Genomic DNA, 19,302 nt, shown 5'->3' with positions numbered 1-19,302 from the left:
TTCTGATTGCGAGCTTATCATTGCTTTCGTATGTGGGTGTGTGTTTGTATGGCATTTGTGATGCGCGCGCGCGCGTGTGTGAACACAGAAAAAAGTAGGATGTGAAAAGACCTTCACCTTAGTTCTCTTTATTAATGTGAATGACATTTCGAAAGTGAATTCGTGAGAAATTGAATTGTATCAAATCGAATCTTTCAATCAATTATCTCGATTCCTATGTTCGATTCGAAACAAATATGTTTTTTCCTATCTTTTTTTATTATGCGCGTTGGAAACATAAAAGGAACGCGTTCTCTTTTTCTTATTCTTACAAGGTGAGAGACAATGATTTATTGTGAAAGAACAAAATGATCTTTCTCATATACTTACGATTATCGTGTCATCCAATTTTTATTATTTTCAATAAATACGGAATTTTACTTTCAATCAACGTTAAGTTTCTTATCTTCGTTTTTGCAAAATTCTTAACGGAGCAATACACGTATACGATTTCAGGAAAAGGAAAACATTAGTATGTATAATTTTACATTGCTTAATAATCTCAATCGAAAGTTTCACGTGAAAGAAAAGTAGCACACGTTTTATCTTAATTGAAAAATCGTAATATTTAATTAGAAAATTATTCTTCGAATTCTTCCTGAGAGAGATACGACTTTTCCTTTTATTTTTATTATCGTTTTTCGCCGGAAAGAATAAGATAATATAATTGGGGTAATGAATTTTACTAAAACGTCAAGTCAAAGATACAACCGACCACGCGAATATTTCTCGCGGATGCTCTTAGGAGAAAGTACGGTTTATCGCGTTAGCTTTGCATCTCGGCCAATGTGCCACTTAAGCGCACTCATGTTGGATTCCCAGTGTCGTTGACGAGTCAACCAAGCTTATGAGAGACAAGTTTCGACTTACTTCTAACAGTGAATGTACAACTTGTATCAACAACTATACCAAATGTCTCCATTTGTTACGAACGATCTCGTAAAATTGATATAAATAGTGTAGGATAGTATTTCGCTCGATAAACTCTACCGTACCAGTCTTACAAGCCGATCGTTACTTCCGTTTTCCTTACGTAAATGTCCGATCGAGGTATTAGATAGACTCGATAATGGTAGTGTCTCGTAAATAATGTATAATCATAGAAATGGTATTAGACTTTACCACCGATGGTCGAAAGTGACGTTGGCGAATTTAACATTGTTAAAAAAAAAAAAAAATAAAGAAAGTTTCTATTGTTCTCAAGATTAATTTCACCGCCGGCTAAAATGTCACCGATATTATTTTTACGTTCATAAATGAAAGAAGAAAATTTTTTGATGAGTCGTCGAGAGGCCCGAAGAAAGGCTCTCATGTCAAATTTAATACGGAAATAATTTTCTTTACTACCAAGGAAAATAGCTGTTGATCGATCGTTATTCTTTCCGTCGAAAAATTTCTTTACTTATTGTCTTTAGTCGTTTGAACATAAACCACGAACATTATTAAAGAAAGCATCGTAGTTATTTTACGATTATATCGCTGGTTGCCCGTATAACGCTTGTAACGATAATACTTTCTAACGGCTTCATCGCGGTAAAGACACGACAAAAATGATACGTTTTAGATATTATTCATCGCAATTGTGTTTTAATAGTATTAACTTTGAACTTAAAATGCAACACGATCAAGGATGAGTTGCACTTTAAAATATCATTTAAAATGACATGTACACGTTTTACTATTGTAATATAAAGTATTAATAATCAGAAAAAAACAGTAGTGTGTAGTAACTTACATTTTCATTTTATCCTAGTGAATATAATTAGCTACATTAGATACTCCCGAGGCGATCATTCATTTCTCGCTTTTACTACGAGACGCGTTGAAGGAAATCCCATCTCTTTGGAACTATAGCACGAACGTCGCGTGTTTCGTTAAAGATCGCGTGATATCCTTCCGTGTAATAAAATAATTCACACGCGTACGCATCTAGAACGTGTTGTGAGTAAATGGAAGTTTACATAATTTTCACGTACGTACGTATCTACGTATATACATCCGTTCGTACCTACGAGACTATGAGCTCACTTTATGCGAGTTACAAATGTAAAGTATCTCACGGCTTATGAAGCGTCGGGATGATTAGACCTCTTACTGTATGTCTAGGAGAAACATATCATGATATACATCATGTTCAATTTAAGAAAGAAATTTCGTTTCTAATACAATATATATATATATACATTATTTTTTAAATATTAAATAACTTAACAAGATCTAAATTTAATACGATACGTTACATAAGAAAGGAAGCATAGTCATTACGAAATTTTTCGAACAAGATAGACCTTTTTGTTATTTCATTTCTCATCGCTATTACACTCTATTATTCCTTCGTCCAATTCTAGGTGACCTATTTTGATTATAGATGACAATCGTGTTGGTTTGCGCGTTGCTGATCAGTCAGCACGTAGGAGCGGTGGTGAACAAGGCATTGCCGCAAGCATCGTCCAATGAAAATGTTGAGGAAAAAAAAAATGAGATTAAAGCCAGCGAAAGGATAAGCAACTCTTATGGACCACCCGCCGACGACTACGGACCACCGATTGTATCGGTGAATGGTGGTTTCAATGGGCCAGCACCCGTCTACGGACCACCGTTAAACATTAAACCTCATTACGGGCCACCGAAACAAACTTTTGGCCCACCAAAGCTTCACTTTGCTTCGCTAAAACAGCACTTCGGACCGCCGCTGCTTTCCTTCCCTTCGTTTAGACCACCAAAACCACAGTATGGACCGCCGTTGAAGTTGAACACGCCTCCACTCGCCGGTTTCCCACAGGCATCGTCTTTGCCAAATCATTTGGGACCCGTTAAGCCTGGACATGGATCACCCATTCCTGTTTCCATCGAGTCTTATCGACCACGACCAGAGCCACTTCCTCTTCCAGTAAATCCTGAGTATGGACCACCTCCTCCCCTTCCACCTCCTCAATTACCTATTCAGTATGAGCTGAGTAGTGTTAATATTCACGGACCACCACCTCCACCTCCTGCAGGAGTTCCCGCACCTCCCACTCCACCTGATATAATGTACGACGGATGGCAACCAATAGCTGGAGTTGCTAATCAAAAACAACAAGGATCAACATTGAAACATTATTCATCCTCTGATAGCCAACGTTTGAAATACGTCGAAGATACGACGAATCCGAACGTGCCCAGTGATTCTTACGGTATACCTATTACTAATCCAGAAGCTCAACATCTAAAAACTTCTGTTCGTGAATCTTCTGGTGATAAAAATGGATTGCCTCCACCGGCATTGCCAATATATGATGGTGATCACAGTACGAATACACACGGATCATCCTCGTCGTCGTCGTCGTCGTCCTCTTTCCATTCTGATCATCATCAACGCGGTCACCATCAATCTAACTTAAAATATAACATTGGAAATTCAAACTCTCTTTCGATCGTAAAAACTGTGGGTTTTGAGTTATTACCTAATACCGAATCTCAGACTTCGGATCTTCAAAATTTGTCTCACGAAAGTAATTCTGGCGTTTCTTCGTACGAACACTCGTCAGGGTCTTTAAATGTTGATTCTGGCTTGAACTCGGGACTTTCAGTGTTACCATTGCAAGAATTGGACCAATCATCTCATGACGTTTCATTAGGAAACGAAGAATCTCACGGAGTTCATAATGTCAATGATATCACTTTGCAACAACTACCGGAACTGCCATCAGTTAATTTCGGAAAGGCAAATGGGATCAACGGTGGTTCTATACTTTCGCCACCTACTGATTCTTACGCAGCACCACCAATCTCTTCGTACTCACCAGACGGCCCGTATCCAGCAGCTCAATCTGGTCGTACTGGACCAACTTTCCCACCGTTTGGACCTTTCGGTGGTTCATTTCAGAAACATGGATTGCATCATCACAGATTTCACGGACATTTTAGATTACACGGTCCGCCTTCGTCACCGCCAGGATCTTTAATACCACCAAGAAATCGAGAACCGATCAAATTTCGAGAGCCAATTCCCATAGGACTGATATCCAATCTTCATCGTTACCTTCCGTCATTACCTCCTATCGATCTGACAAAGCCACTTAAATTACACGGCCCTCATTTATCGTTCGGCCCTCAATTACCTAGTTTAAATGCTCCTCTATCATTTCATCAATCATCACAATCCGATCATTCCTTATCGAACGTCTTCTCTAACAGTGGATCCTTTGGCAAGTTCAATTCACACAGTTTGAATTCTCCAATGGCTGCACCCAACGCACAATATGGAACTCCATTGTCTTTCACGGATTTCAACACGCCAGCTCCGGTTCCAACTTATGGTGCACCTAATTTTGGACCAGCATCAACATTCGGTTTTACGTCGAACGGCTTTGGGACCAATCTTTACGACGGGATAGGAAATGACCTGAGCAGCATTTATGGAACACCCGTCATAGCAAATCCACCTTTAGCCGTTACAACTGGTGATTGTAATTATCGGCAATTCAACAGTGTCGCGAACTTTGAATTTGACAAGGGTACCGATCATTTGTTACCACCTTCTGCTCCTCCAGCATTACCAAGTTCAACAGGAGTGGAAGATAATTCTTTGCTCAAATCGCCACCAGCTTTACCTCAACTTTCTGATTCTTTAAGTCCGTATATAGCACCACCCGTAAATACGTTAGATCTGGAAAATTACGAGCAACAGAAAGTTGGCTTAAAAGATAGTTATGGAAATCCGATAGGAGTTTCTTATGAATCAACGAATCAAGCGATTGATTCGCATGGTCAAAGTAATGATCACGTTCACTCGTCGACTACTGGAGTGAAAAATATTGTATCTCTTTCCTCCTCATCGTCATCATCATCATCGTCATCATCATCGTCTTCGTCGTCATCATCATTATCATCATTATCTACTTCCTCATCTTCTAGTCCATCCCAAAGTTCCTTCTCTTCAGGATTACCACTGCATCACCATGGGGCTTCAGCCGAGGCATTAACAGCTAGTTTAACGGCTCAAAGTTATGGCGAGGCTAAAAGTCTAAGCTCAAACGATGTGGATGCTAGTCAATACTTGAAGACTGACGAAGGAAGCCAAGCATTGGCTTTGGCACAAGGTCTGACGGCTGATGGACCAAGTGGTTTCCAAATTCAGGGATCAAAAGGCACTTATACTTTACAAATTCAACCTGCTGACGGTGGATTAGGAACGGAAAATTCTGATGGTAGTATAAGACACGATCAGGTTCTTTCCAATGGCCTTCTTCAAGACATTATTGCAGCAATCGAGCAACCGGATCAAAGTCGAATAGAACTTCAAGGTCCACCTCAGGCTCAACCATTAGAAGAATTTCGTAATGATCACTTGTCTGAACCTAATAGCCTTTCTCATCAGAACGGACATTATATTACAATTCAAAGTAAGGATAACGAAGAAATAAATCAACTTATCCGAGAAGCCAGCAAAAGAAGTGGTCAAACGTCCAATAACGACGAAGAAAATTCATCTAAAAACGAAGCGGTTGCATTGTTTTTTAACAATCAATACGTTGACAATACGAGGAAAGAGACGAGATCTGTTAACAAGGCGGAGAAACAAGGGGATACTTCGATGTCTATCAAGAATCAAAAAAGTGACAGTAAAACGAAATTTTCATGAATTATTTCGTGAAATAGTGTGTTTATGTGAAAATCATTTAAATGCGTGGCTAAGAGAAAATTGTGTCGTTACATTTTGACATAAGAATATTTTTTATTTAAATTTTATTAAATTAATTTCTATCGAAATATTAAAACTCTGTGCTAGATTATAGGTTTATGGTGCTTCGTTCGTATTGTCTTCGATCGTATCGAAAGATCAAAGATTTCCTAATGGAATAAAATGACGTGCTTCTCTCTCTTTCACGTCTGTAACGAAAAACGGGGAACGAGAAATGCGATAGTTACCGATCGATTCGTATTAAATGCTGTCATCGGAATACCCCCTGCACTCGAAGTAATTCGAGTAGAACGCGATAGAAGTGAGAAAAGAATCGAAGAGATTGCTCAAGACTCTTTTTAGTTTACCTTTGAAAAGAGAGAAAGTAATAATTATACGTTGGCTAATGTATCGATAACAAGTTATTAGAAGAAGAGTCTGCTTACTTAAGAACATCACACCTCGAGTTATCAGGATGTTATGTGTTCTTGTGGAAAGTTTTAATGTATTATTATAATAATAATAATAATTATTATTATTATTATTCAAATACTGTTCTGTTTGCCTAGAAATTTTGAGAAACCTGACGTAATTGCGAAGTAGTAAAGATTAAAGATGAACCAAGTGTGGTTTTAAGCAAACGTTTCTTTTTCAATATATTCATCTATTCTAGGTCGAATAATAGAGAGGGTATATGTATTCAAAAAAAAAAAAAAAAAAGAAAGTAGATTTAACCATCAAGAGAGATATTCGACGATTTTTTTGTTCTCGTTTTAAATGCCGACGAATTTTGATTCCACTTAAAGGAAGAGAAGAAATCGAAAGAAACGAGACGAACTAACTCGTGATCTTAAGGAAAATCAACTCGACGTCGCACTTTCGATCAACGAATGTAGGTCATTGGGCTACGGGCCTTGTCGACTCACCGTCGTGAAATGTGTGTTACCGTCGTTCTCTAATGTTCGCCGAGTACATGCCGGTACACGTTCGAACCTCCTCCGTTCAAGGTGAAAGTTCATAATCTCGGTTAACAGTCCCCCGGTGACTGCGAAAATTGTATCTCTCGTTTAACATGTTTCTTCGTTCTGCAAATTTATTCTTTTTCAAATGATGTATATATATATATATATATTTTGCTTATTTTTGCGTTTAACAATTTTATATGGAACATTTTATTACGTTCATTATAAATAATCATAATCGTAGGATAATTTGTTACTACATCCTTCGATACATTTTAACGGTGCTGCTCAGCGAATGGTAATACATAATTCAGTAATATATCTTAGACGCGTAAAATAATTAGAGCGTGTACTTTTCAAGAAAGACGCCCATTGTTACGAAGTATAATACCTATGCAGTGACGCTACTGCCAAGCCATAAAGCACGTCCATTTTGCTCCTATCTCGCGTGCACCATATTTTTTAACGATTAATTTATTATTTTTTTTTTTTTCTGTATAAAGAGAGAAGAGAGCTCCAGTACAATGGAGCCTGATGTTTGTTCACAACGAGCGATCCTTAAAAATCACTCAATCCGATGTACATGTGTATGTTTTTTTTTCTACACCGACCGAACACGCGTGTAAATACACGAATACTTTGTAAATAGACAGCTTCCTCTTGTTTTATTGATTATCCTATACACGTCCAAATATCCTATAAATTTAAACACACACACATATTTTTGTTGTTGTTGTTAATAAAATCATTTCAACATTTCATGTATTTTTTGAAAAATATAAGAGAGATTATATAAAATTATTAAGTTGAAAATAATAGGGGTCTTTAAATCGTTTCTCTGATACGAGGAAACTGCCATAATTGAGCACATTGAGAGAAAAGTACTTCCGTTGAACAATCGAACGTAATGTCTATACCTAAATACCAGAAATTCTGGTACAACAGAGAAACGAATACGTATGAGGGAATTAGGCATCGACCACTAAGTAGGATTATGGTTATGTAAATGATAGAGACTATCACTTCATTCGGTCTGTTTGAGTAATTAGCACTGTCAGTTCAAAAATAATTGCTCTCTGGCTTTCTACAAGCTTTATAAACATAGGTATTTTCTTCCTTTTAACTTCTCATCACGTTCGAAATGTTTTCAAACAATTCGAGAGTTGAAATAGTCATGAATTTTCACTTTGAAAAATACTTTATATAATTTGTCTTCTTTTCATTTTTTGCCAAAAAAACAAAATATTTCTTACTGGATTTCCTTGACCAAGATAAGTAAACATGTTAGAGTTGGAGTGTTTTATTTTTATTCCGACAAAAAAGATGTCGAGAATATTGAAAGGAAGTACAAAAAAAAAGTTATAAAATATTTGCATTTTGGATTATGCGCGTAGCTACGACAGCATGTAAGCAAACGCTGACTATGGTTAACGCTTTCAAGGTTATACTTTTCTCTCTCTCTCTTTTTTAAGAAAATTTATTTTTATTTCTTAACACGGTGAACCATCGAATAATCCTATCGCTACGAAGAGATCGTATTGGCCAATACGATCAATGGTATATACCGAAAGAATGTTTTTCTTTTTTCTTCACAAAAATACGAGGTGACGTTATTACATTGGAAAGGTAAAATCGATTTCTCTACTGAAAAATCGTACAAACCGTGATTGTTACTGGTGAAAACGTAAAACGTTACGTGTGCCACTCGAATGGAAGCTGACTTCTTCACTTTGTTTCCCGTTGTCTCGTTACGATATCGCCGAGTCAGAGAAAGTAGAAGAAGAAAAAGAAAAATAAGATAAGAAAAAGAAGAGAAAAAGGAAGAGGAGGAGTCACGAGGGCCAGGTAGTTTCTTTTGAAAAGGGTTCCTGGTCGTATAGGAGAGGATAGAAAGACGAATATAACGCGGTTTGTAAAAAAAAAGAATAGAAATATCGTCAAATAAAACGAAGACGGTGGTTAGTAGTTTTTCTACTGACTTGTGTAGCTGGGGTATGCCACTAGAGGTCTCCATCGACAAGCCCTTCTCTTTCAGAGGGCTTCCCCATGGCAAAAGGGATTACATTGAAGATCGACGATTAAAGTCGAACATGAAGAAAGACAAAGGCCGATTTGGTGTTGCTGTTGGCGACGAACCCGAACTTCGTTTTAGTGAAGAACTTTCGTCTTTTCTTACGAAGTCTTTAATCGAGAATGAAAGAGAAAGAGGGTGAGAGAGAGGGAAGGGGAATAAAAGCAATACTTCCACAAGTATTCGTCTTCCTCATGTGGCTGGTGACCGAGAATGAAAGGCTTTTGGTGACGAGAGGAAAGCGTACCTCTTGCTGGGATGGCTTCGAAACGCCAAGAGGAACGTATGCATTTCTTGAGAAGCTTGGAAGTGCTTTATTTCCATATTGCTTTCGTGTAGGTGCACACACATATGTCCACATACATACATACATATACTGAGAGACGTACGGTGCTGATCTCGAGAGGCACGTTGTTGCCTCTAAGGTGGTATATACGTAGTATGAACCGGATGGAAGGAAAAGAGGAGAAGAGAGAGAGAGAGAGAGAGAGAGAAAGAGAGAGGAAGAGAAAGAAAGAGATAGTCTCGGACGTATCGTTGCAGGTCGGCTCGATTTCGGCTCTTTCGCCAAAGGCAAGATTGTCTTCTTTGCGAACGGCGAATAGTTGTTACCAGTAAAGTATCCGCCAAGACAACGTTCCCCTTTAGGTTTCTTGAAAAACGTTCTAGGAATAATATTCTCCTGAAGGTTTTTCTTCCTTCCTTCCTTCCTACCTTCCTTTCTTCCTATACTTTCTCGTCTATACGATTTAGAAATTTCTTTGATAAAATTCGAAAACACGAGTTCTCTTTTAAGCACAAAACGCGAGAAACGTGTCAAGATCATTAACGAGGAAATATGATGCAGCGAATGATATCGAAAACGAAAACAGAAGCTAAGGTTAGTTGGCGTTGTACTCGGATAAGATATTCCTCGTCTATTGTCTTGCTCGAGAATAATCGCCGTTATTAAGAGTTAGTGCAGGAAACTTCGTGTTTTATTTCTCCTTTTCTCCTCTCTCGCAATCAGTCTTGTGTGAACATAATTGTAATGAAATATTTTTTATAACAACTAACGACGACTTTTCTCTTGTCATCAACATTAATTAGAAAGGAGATAGTTATATAGGAAACGATGAACGGAAATTATCGTTTTATATCGTAATTGATTTTACGATTAAATAAAATGTTGTTCAGATTAATAGTAATAGATGAAATGTTAGTTTATGAACAAAACGATGATTTTTTGCAATAAATTATAAACAATGACAATGCTTCAATTTCTCCATTTGCGCGTTGATTTGATTCGATATGATTATTATAACGAGTCGCAATTTTCCTCGCGAAAGATCGATTCGCATCAGTTGCGATCAATTCTCGATCGCATTTCTAAAGCTTTCGTTATGCTTCAGAACAAATGTCCTGTCATCCATTAGATTTTTCACGATCTTAAAAGAAAAAGATCAAGGTCAATCCGCTTGAGATTCGCTTTCCTGTAATAATTTCAAGGGTGAAGATATGCATCTTGTTTCCTTTCCAGAGCGCCGAGCAGCTTATCGAGCGCACTCGCCGAGACGAGAGAGCGTCAATTTTGCGGTGAACGGAGAAAGGTGAAAGGAAAATATTTAATAAGATGATTTCGATGACCTCGCGGTATGAGGTACGACCTTTTAGTGTGAAATTTCATCGGAATCGAGATTTTATTTCCTTTTTTTCTTTTTAAATGCGTTAAATTTGCAAATATAAACGTACCATATTATTTCTAACAATAAAATTTATTCGTGGGAACGAGATCGTTGGACGAAGAAATAATAGAAAAAAAGAAACATTCTCTAACCTTAGTTTTCGCGATACTGATTCACGAGTCGAGAATAACGTTGTAGAATTTACTTCAACGAACGGACGAGAGCTCGAAGCTCTCGCCTTAGAACGAGAAATACTATCAAGCGTGCAATAAATGTCACTTGCCGCGTCGAACAGTAATTGCCGTTAATTGTGAAATATTACGAGTCGATGAATATGACAAATGATGTACCTTACCGGAGTCCGATTATATATGTGTGTGTCATCTAATTGGGTTAGCCAGATTAGTGACGCGCAGTTTCGCTCGTTTAATTAATTTATCGGCGTATCAGTCTTTTCGTGCGACATGAGAGGGAAGGGAAGAGGAAATGCGCATCATTGCGCTTTCGCTGAAGCTTAAACCGAAACGAGATATTGACCGATATTAAATTTGAATGGGTTTATTCGTAAGAGAAATACCTACATAGGTAAATACATGGGTACCTCCTAACTGCATAGATATCCGTGATCTCGTTATATTCCATTTTCGATGATAATTTAGCGCCAAACTTTGTCACGTCAATCCGATGTTAATACGTTTATATTTTTGACTATATTCGATTTGAATAATATTACGTTGCGTTACTTTTCCAATCGAACGTTCAGTTAACTACGCAACGTTTCCATTGAAACAACGTTAATATTATTCGTTAATTCGAAAGAAGCTTTTATTTACAATACGTCGTGTTGTTAGCGATTTTCATTAATTTTATCTCGAATGATTAATGTTAGAGCTCGAGTCCTAGATAGATTAAATAAAGTCTGAATCAAAAAATAAACCTTGAATAGAATATGTTCGATGAACTCGATAGGATAATCTCTAGCACGTCGAATAAAAATAAGAATAAGAGTGTCCTTGCTATTTGACCGAAGGTATTACGACAACGCGCGCTTTATTTCACTTTCTATGCAAACTTTCGTAGCGCGTTATACTACTCTCGATCCATCGTTGATACCTCGTGTAGGTGGGAAGACCCTCTCGGCATCTTTTCGAATTCATAGACGTCACTGCGTGCATTGTTCCGCTTGATCGATTGACGCTTCTCCGCGAGGTTAATCGGAAAATCCTCGTACGAAATCTCGTCTCGCGGGATGAAGTAAGGGGTAGGTAAGATGGTAAGACGTCATGCCGCGAGGAGAAGAAAGACCAAGCAAGAAAGTGAAAAAGAAATAGGGAAAGAGAATGACAAGATAGGTGAAATATAAGAATAAGAATAAGAATAAGAATAAGAAGAATAAGAAGGAAGAAGTAGTCCAGGAGGAATTCCATAAAAATCGGTGAAATATGCATAGTGGCGTAGTGAGCGAGGAAACGTCGCACCGCGTTCGATGTCTCAAGGGAAACGAGAATCTTTGTGAAAGAAAAGGAAAGGAAAAAGAAAACGAAAAAAGAGGAAAAGAAAAGTCGCTGGAAATCAAGGCGAGAAAGACAGAGAGAAAGAAAGAGGGGAAGATAAAGGAGATAAGTGTGCGTTGTAGGTGGGGAGTGGAAAGAATTCTGGTGAAGAAATTGGAGGGAGAGTAAAATGCCGGCGTATGACGGGAGAAGGTGCCGGAGGATGAAAGAGAGCGAGTGTGAGAGAGAGTGAAAAAAGATAAAGGAAAGAAGGTCGGAGAGCGAACATTCGAAACGTCTCTTCGAACGAAATCTAATTTCAGTCCCAGGACGAAACTAAGCTATTTTCTCCGCAATATGCACGCGCTCGGCTGTTCCACTCGCGTTTTCCAGGCGTTTCCAGTCAAGCAGTGATCGTTCGGAGGGTTGGAGAGAAGAGAACCAAGGGTACCTGCTACCTTATCCTTCTGCTCCTTATTTTTTTTCTTTCTTTTCTTTTTTCTCTTTTCTCTTTTTTTTTTCACGAGCACGTGCACGCCTACGCACGGTTTAGAAATGCTCGATAAAATCGTCGTAGTTCGTGAAACGAGGCGTTGAGGCGGTACTCCTCGAGCACGAGCAATACGGAGAAGTATACGAATGTACAGAGGTATGAGTTGAAGAGAAAGAGGAGATTGGTGGTTTGGATGTGGCTTGGAAACGTAGAAGCCGTTAGCTGGCTCGGACAACCGGAAGACGATCGTTCATCTGGGAAACACTTAACGGACTCAGCTCGTTTGTCCTCCGTGGTTCGTCGAAATGTCGGCCTTCGAGTTTCCTCATCTCGTCGTAGTTTCTTTTCTAAAGGATAGAAAGAGATAAAGATAGAGAATAAGAGAAAGGGAGATAAATATATTCGCACATTTTCATCCTTTCCCTTTTATACGTCGGTTCGAGGGCACGATAGAACGTGGATCTCTCGATTCGTCGACGGGAATCAACCAAGAGACAGACAAGTTCGTTTCTAGTCCTCGTCACGCGCTAATGGCTGATCTCGGCAATGCACAATTAAAGAGAATTATTTCGCTAAAATTCATCTGCTCGCTCGCATTGCTTCCTGGAGATAAAAGCATGTTCAATGATTAGCGTAATTGCGAAGTCGTACTCGTTATGTACTAATCAAGTTGAATTTCTCTCTCTCTCTCTTTCACTCCCTTTTTGTTGCTCCTGTAAATCTTTCATAGTAGGTGTATGCGTAGCAAATGTAAAATCTGCCCAACTTATTACATAACCATTCATACTTTAGTAGAAATCCTGCTTGATTTCAAAGATTTGCATGGTAGTCGTATTGAGAATTAGGTGCTAGAGAATGGGAAGAAATTCCTGAAATTTGGTGATTTAGACGTGAAACCGTCTTCATCGCGTACCGCCTTTCGTTTCTCGCGGTTAGTCGTAGTTTCTCAGAGAAAAGCGTCGAGAATCTAAAGGCACTGAGACGGTAATGGTTGAAATTTCTGAGGTAGCGTTGGCAAGACGCTGGAGAAAGAGAGAGAAAGAGAGAGAGAGAGAGAGATGGTTCCTCCTACTTCTGTTCTCATAATTAAGCCGACGTTGGTTTTTGATGGCCACTAAAAATGTCGCGGAGGGTCGAACGGTTAAGGAGTCTTAGTAATAGCAAGGGAAACTGTTCGCTTGTGAGCGTTGCAAAGTCGTATAGAAGGGTGGGAGGGAAATATAGAGAGAATGAGAGTGAGAAAGAGAGAGGAGCGAGGTGGAAAGGACGACAGAGGTCGTGGATCGAAGAAGGGAAGTGTAGCCCTTATGCTCTGATATTAGCAATACCCCGTCTCGTAAAGTTGACTGTGCGGCAATTCGAGTCACTTTGTGAACCCTTTATACACTCCCACTCTACACCCCTTCCACGTTTTCACCCTTCGTGCAAACTCGAGAGAATGTAACGTGTAAGCGAGTTAGAGAAGGAAAGAAATAATCGCGGCATGCTGCAAGAGAGACGAAGAAACATTGAACGGGAGCAGTGATTTTAATGCTGCTGCTTCTTAAATTTGACGGCGACCCTCTTACTCTTACCTCCTCTTTAGACACCGATACCACTACCATTACCAACACTACTCTCACTAACACTACCCTCATTCTCATGGAACGTAGGTTTTAATTGTTGTGCCAAGCTTTTTCAACGTTAACTCACTTATATACTCAACTTATGTGATGTTACGATTTGTGGGCGCATTCTCGATCGTTCTCGTAACACGTTTGATATCGTACTGTCGTGATTATTTTAAAAGTGTGCTATTTCAACTGATCGGATACATTCGTTGAAAAGAAAAAAGAAACAGATATCATCCACATAAACATTTCTTTACACAAAATCGCGTTTACATAATCTAGACTGGAATATTTCGGTTTCAAGCATCGCGAGAGAGAAAAATTCAAAGGTACTCGGTGAGAAGTGATTACGTTCTTGGTACCAAGTTTATTTCCTTGTTTTTTTCTTTTTTCTTTTTTTTTCGCCTAATGTAAATTCCCTTTTGAAATTTCTATACTTAAGCAAGAAAAATGAATGAAGAAAATCAAGAGAAATAGGATTTATTCAGCAGCGCGATTAAACGTATAATGTAAGAATGCACGAGATATTCTATTATATGATTTATTTTTACATTATTAAATATAGAGATAGACGTATATAAGTTTTAAATAACCGTGACGATTCGGCGATACTCGTGCAATCGCAGCTACTTAAAATAATGACAATTATTCTGTTATTATTTCCAATTACAATCAACTTTTTGCTACAGGTAATTAAACGAATGGCAGGATGGGGAGGAAATTGGGGGGGGGAGAGGAGGATGAAGGAGCTTGTGGAACATCCTGCCACACCTCTCTGATTTAATAAGTTCATTACCTAATGAACAGATGTACGCGCGAACACCCCGTAAGCTCTGCGGCCCCTTCGAACAGGCCGGTCATCTGCCGATAATCAATACTTTTAATTATCGCATTTTTATGAATTCGACCGTAGTTTAGTTTTAATTGGATATTAAATCGATGATGACCATGCGCCTCGCCCTCGCTGGGCATTCGAAGCAATTTAGGCAATCCTAATTAGTACACTACTATTAATTTACTGCTCGTAAACCATGCAGCCTCGGTACTCGTATTCGGTACGAATAAACATTCGATCTATTGATTCTTTGCCGATTGCATAATCGCGGCTTTAATTATATTCCATGTTATAAAGTATCATCGTATTTATGTTTCGATTGTTTACGAGCGGTCGTTCACACGATGTTCCATGAGGAGAAACACAACGAATCCGATTTTCCTCTTCGTTTAACTTGCACGAAATATAAGAGTGTAATGCGATTCGTGACATCCCGCGAATACCTGAATACCTATCTACAACTTGCGAAAACATTTGTCTAGTAAGATCGATATGAGTCTGGAACGGCGGAATCGGTGTATGACTCGGTTGGCACCATTTTCTGTAAGTTTTCATGCAATACTCGTAGAATCTGGCTTGCGAATGGAGGTGGAGGTAAAGAAAGGGGGAGGGAAGGAGAAAGAAAGGAAGAAAGAAAGAAAGAAGAAGGAAGGGTAGGAGTATGTACAACTCTGTGGGTCCGAGGGTGAAATACGCAGAATGGGTGTGAACATTTTAAGCCTTTAATCTCTCGAGACAAAGGCGACGAAAAATGTTGGCCGTGGCTGCGGCTTTAACTTCCTTCCTACCCTCTCTTTTTCTTTCTTTCTTTCTTTCTTTCTTTCTTCTTTTTTACTCTCCTCCTTCTCAGTACTCTCTTTCTCTTTCTCTTTCTCTCTTTATCATTTCTTTTTTTTTTTATTTCCCTCACGCTTCTACAACCTTCTTTGTCTTTGCGCATTCTCCGTCTCCCTTTTTTAACTGGCATCGTGAATTAGTGGAAAGAGATAACAAAGAAAGAATTAAGATTCGTAGAACACCGAAGGGCGAGAGGAAGGGAAAGAGAATAAGAGAAATCTCGACGCGTATTCCCGCTCGTTCGCTAATGTATGCACTGGGAAACTTTTTTTTAAATCGCCGGCTTAGTCCTCTCTTCGCTAATGGTTGCTGAAACTCTTGGAAAATTCTTTCCTTAACCGGCAGAAAAGGGGGCTGGGTCACTCTCATCCAGACGGATAACGGAAAACGAGGAGCGTCCTAATCTATCGGAATATTTTGCACTCTTACTCGACTACTCTCCGCGTCTTCCCCCTTTTATTTTTCTTACTTCTTCGAATTTATACTCGTGCTTTATGCCGACGTAGGGAAAAAGAGACGTGAAACTTTGCCCGGAGCACAATTTTGCAGTAGGAAAATAATCGGCCGAACGAACGAACGAACGAATGAACGAGCGGATATCGGAAGATGGCGAAGCGACGAGGAACGTCGCGAGAATTAATAACAATTCACACGGCCGAGCGAACACGTCGGAATTAATTTTGAGCGTGCTACGAAAGAACGGATATGCTCAAAGGAGTAGGAGGAGGAGAAGGGGAAAGAGGAAGAGAAGGAATTATTAGAATTGCACAGGGTCGGTGAAAAACGTCGTACGCTCGTTCCTTCCCAACCTATCTTTCCGTAGATGGTCTGTACTTACTCGTCGATGTCCACTCGCACACATAGAAATTCTACTTATTCGGCACGTTAATCATACGACAGACTGCGCGAACATTTTCATTGTTTTGCTTTTGGACATCCTTTCGCAAGGTGGCGACTTTGCTCTCGTGAACGTGCTATCTCTCTCATTTTCTCTCTCACTCTCTCTCCCTCTCTTTCTCTCTCTCTCTCTTTCTCACTTACTTCGCGGAAGCGTTAATTAACCCACGCAGACCGGCATCAAATAAATTTCGGTTAGAACGTGAGAAGCAACAAATCTGAGTCAGGTGGTGTCAACTACGGCGAATGCGAGCCACCTCTTACTTGAGTTACTTCAGTTTCAGGCTTTCGTAGCTGGCACGGTATTATGGCGAGGGACGACGCGTACAGAGACGGCGAGCTTGCCGCGAGAGAGGGAAATAGCGAGAATGAAGGGGATAGAGAGGAGGGTTGTTACCGAGAAGAGAGAGGGTAGAAATGGGTTTGAGAGGAAAGAGAGAAAGAGGAAGAGAAAGGGAGAAAGAGAGAGAGAGAAAACGCCAGAGTTGATGAGAGAAGAGAGAAGAAGGACAGGGAGCGGTTGGTCGGAGCTACCAACAGCGTCACCGCATCGCCCACGAGTCCTAATTAGAGAAATTTAAATTCATAGCCACCCCACGGTGCTGAACTTACTCCTGCTATGGTACGAGTACTGCTACCACCTTTTTACTCCCCTTCTCTGTCCTTCTTTCTCTCCATCTCCTCCTCTATCCTTCTCTCTCTCTCTCTCTCTCCCACTCTCTCTGTCTCTCTCTCTCTCTGTCTTTCACTCTTTCTCTTTCTCTTTCTTCCAGTTCACCTCATCTCGAACCTGAGGTCTCCTTTCTATTACTCTCCTTTTCTTTCGCGTTCAAGCTCGAAGAACAACGTGCATTCCTTAACTAAAGCAATTACGAATCGTCTCCTCTAGTACTTCGGCCGACTTATGTCAAAAGATAATGCCATTTTCCATCAACTTTTCTTACCAGACTACCCGCTCGCCACTTGCCGCGTCTCCTTTACCCTTTTTTCTTTTTCAACAACCAGTCTCCGTGAAACTAAACGCGAATAAAGCTGACTTCTGTCTGATTAACTAGAAAGTTTCGGGAACTGTGGATGAGCCTTGTTAAAATGCATCGTAGAGTTTGATCAATTAGCATTACCGTAATTAACGTATGTAGAATATACGCTAGATGAATGGTGATGATTTTAATTGTCAAATCACAAACGAAGAGAATTGGATAGAGAAAGAGGGAGAGAGAGAGAGAGAGAGAGAGAATTAACGATACGAAATGTGGAAATTGGGTGAACGAGCCGAACTAGTTCGATCCATGGAAATTTGTATAATAAGCCCACGGGTGATCTCCGAAGTGGTCGCTAATACTCTCTAAGAACGGCCAGTGGAAGCTATGGAACGCTGTAGAACGGTTGGCGTTTCCCATCGATTCGTAGGAAGCACTAACACTGAACGCATTCCTCCTTGATTGGGCTCCCTTCCAAGAGTCGATTTGCTCGCATTTGCAGCTCCGACGAAGCAGTATCAATTGAACTTGACCCAAGGACATCCAATAGTCGCTGGTTATCTTGCGAATCGGCAGAGAGATTCTATGCCTTCCCTCCCCCGGCCCCCCCCACTCCTCATCAACCCGACCACCTAACCCTCCACCTCTCTTTCAATCCCTTCACTAAGCTACGACTTCGTTACGGTCTTGCGAGATAAGATTTTGAGAACTCGAAATAGCGATGAACCTCGATAACGATCGCGTTCTAATTACGCTGAAAGGAAAATTAACCCGCACGACATCGTATGTGTCGCATACGTGATTTTTCGATATAGTACTCTTAATAAAATGACGTACGTCGAAATTATCCAATCGAATTATTTATGCGAATGAACGATGTTAAAGTGTATATTTTTTTTTCTTTTCTTTTTCTTTTTTTTTCAAAAAATGAAATCCTCCTCTGCATTTCGAGCGAGATCGAAGCCTGGCTGGTAATCCTGTTCGATTTATCACTTGATTTATTAACTATTCTTCATTTACGAAAAAAGGAAGAAGAATGATCGATATACGTAATAGTTATAACGAAATATTTCGCGAAGATCTTTGCTTCCTACATACGCGAGTATATAGGAACTATTACTTTTTGCTAGAGTGTTAGCTAAAAGCTATTATAAATCAAAAGCTAACTGAATGGTCGTAAAGGATTCTTGTGAAATTTCTGATTCGCGCGCGCGCGTTGGGCTTTATAGCAAAAAATATGTTTCGCGATTTAGACAAGGGAAGAAGAGATACGGCAAGACAAAAGAATCTTCTCCGTAACGATAAATCATCATGAGAAAGACTGATATATTCACGTTGAGATTATATTCATGTAACTTTAATAAATAAAATAAAATGTATGTGTGTTTTTATAAATTCTTAATATATATACTTTAATATTTTATATCTATCGTATTGATAATAATACTGAAATAACATAAAGAGAAAGAAAGATTATTAGCGACTCGATTTATAGTAATTAATCTCAGAAAGTAGACTGTTGAATTACCTAGGAAGCCGTACCTCATTCAAACTGGCAAAGGTTGCGAACTACCTTATGTAGCTTAGATGATAGGTACATGACATATATATAGAAGAGACTCGAACGGTACTTCGAAGAACGTTGTACTTCTGCCAAACTACGACTAGCAGGTAGCAGATAGCAGTGATGGTTGGTCTAGGGTGTTCACTGAGCCGAACTTTCGAAGAAGCTAGACGGTGCCGTTGCCGCTGGTTA

At 39.5% G+C, this 19,302-nt stretch overlaps 1 protein-coding gene across 1 annotated transcript in view; it reads left to right on the top strand.

The window, feature by feature from the left end:
* Nucleotides 1–2,407: 2,407 nt before the first annotated feature.
* LOC106793742 overlaps nucleotides 2,408–19,302 on the top strand; it is a 29,020-nt gene continuing 12,125 nt past the window's right edge. Inside the window, exons 1-3 of the mRNA XM_014760918.1 lie at nucleotides 2,408–4,190; nucleotides 4,257–4,796; nucleotides 4,899–5,645. Coding sequence (XP_014616404.1) covers nucleotides 2,408–4,190; nucleotides 4,257–4,796; nucleotides 4,899–5,645 — 3,070 coding nt within the window. The remainder of the gene's footprint in view (nucleotides 4,191–4,256; nucleotides 4,797–4,898; nucleotides 5,646–19,302) is intronic.

The sequence above is a fragment of the Polistes canadensis genome, unplaced genomic scaffold (genome assembly GCF_001313835.1).
Source record: "Polistes canadensis isolate GaletaPanama2010 unplaced genomic scaffold, ASM131383v1 scaffold_18, whole genome shotgun sequence".
Lineage (NCBI taxonomy): Eukaryota > Metazoa > Arthropoda > Insecta > Hymenoptera > Vespidae > Polistes > Polistes canadensis.
This window is presented reverse-complemented; position numbering and strand designations above follow the sequence as displayed.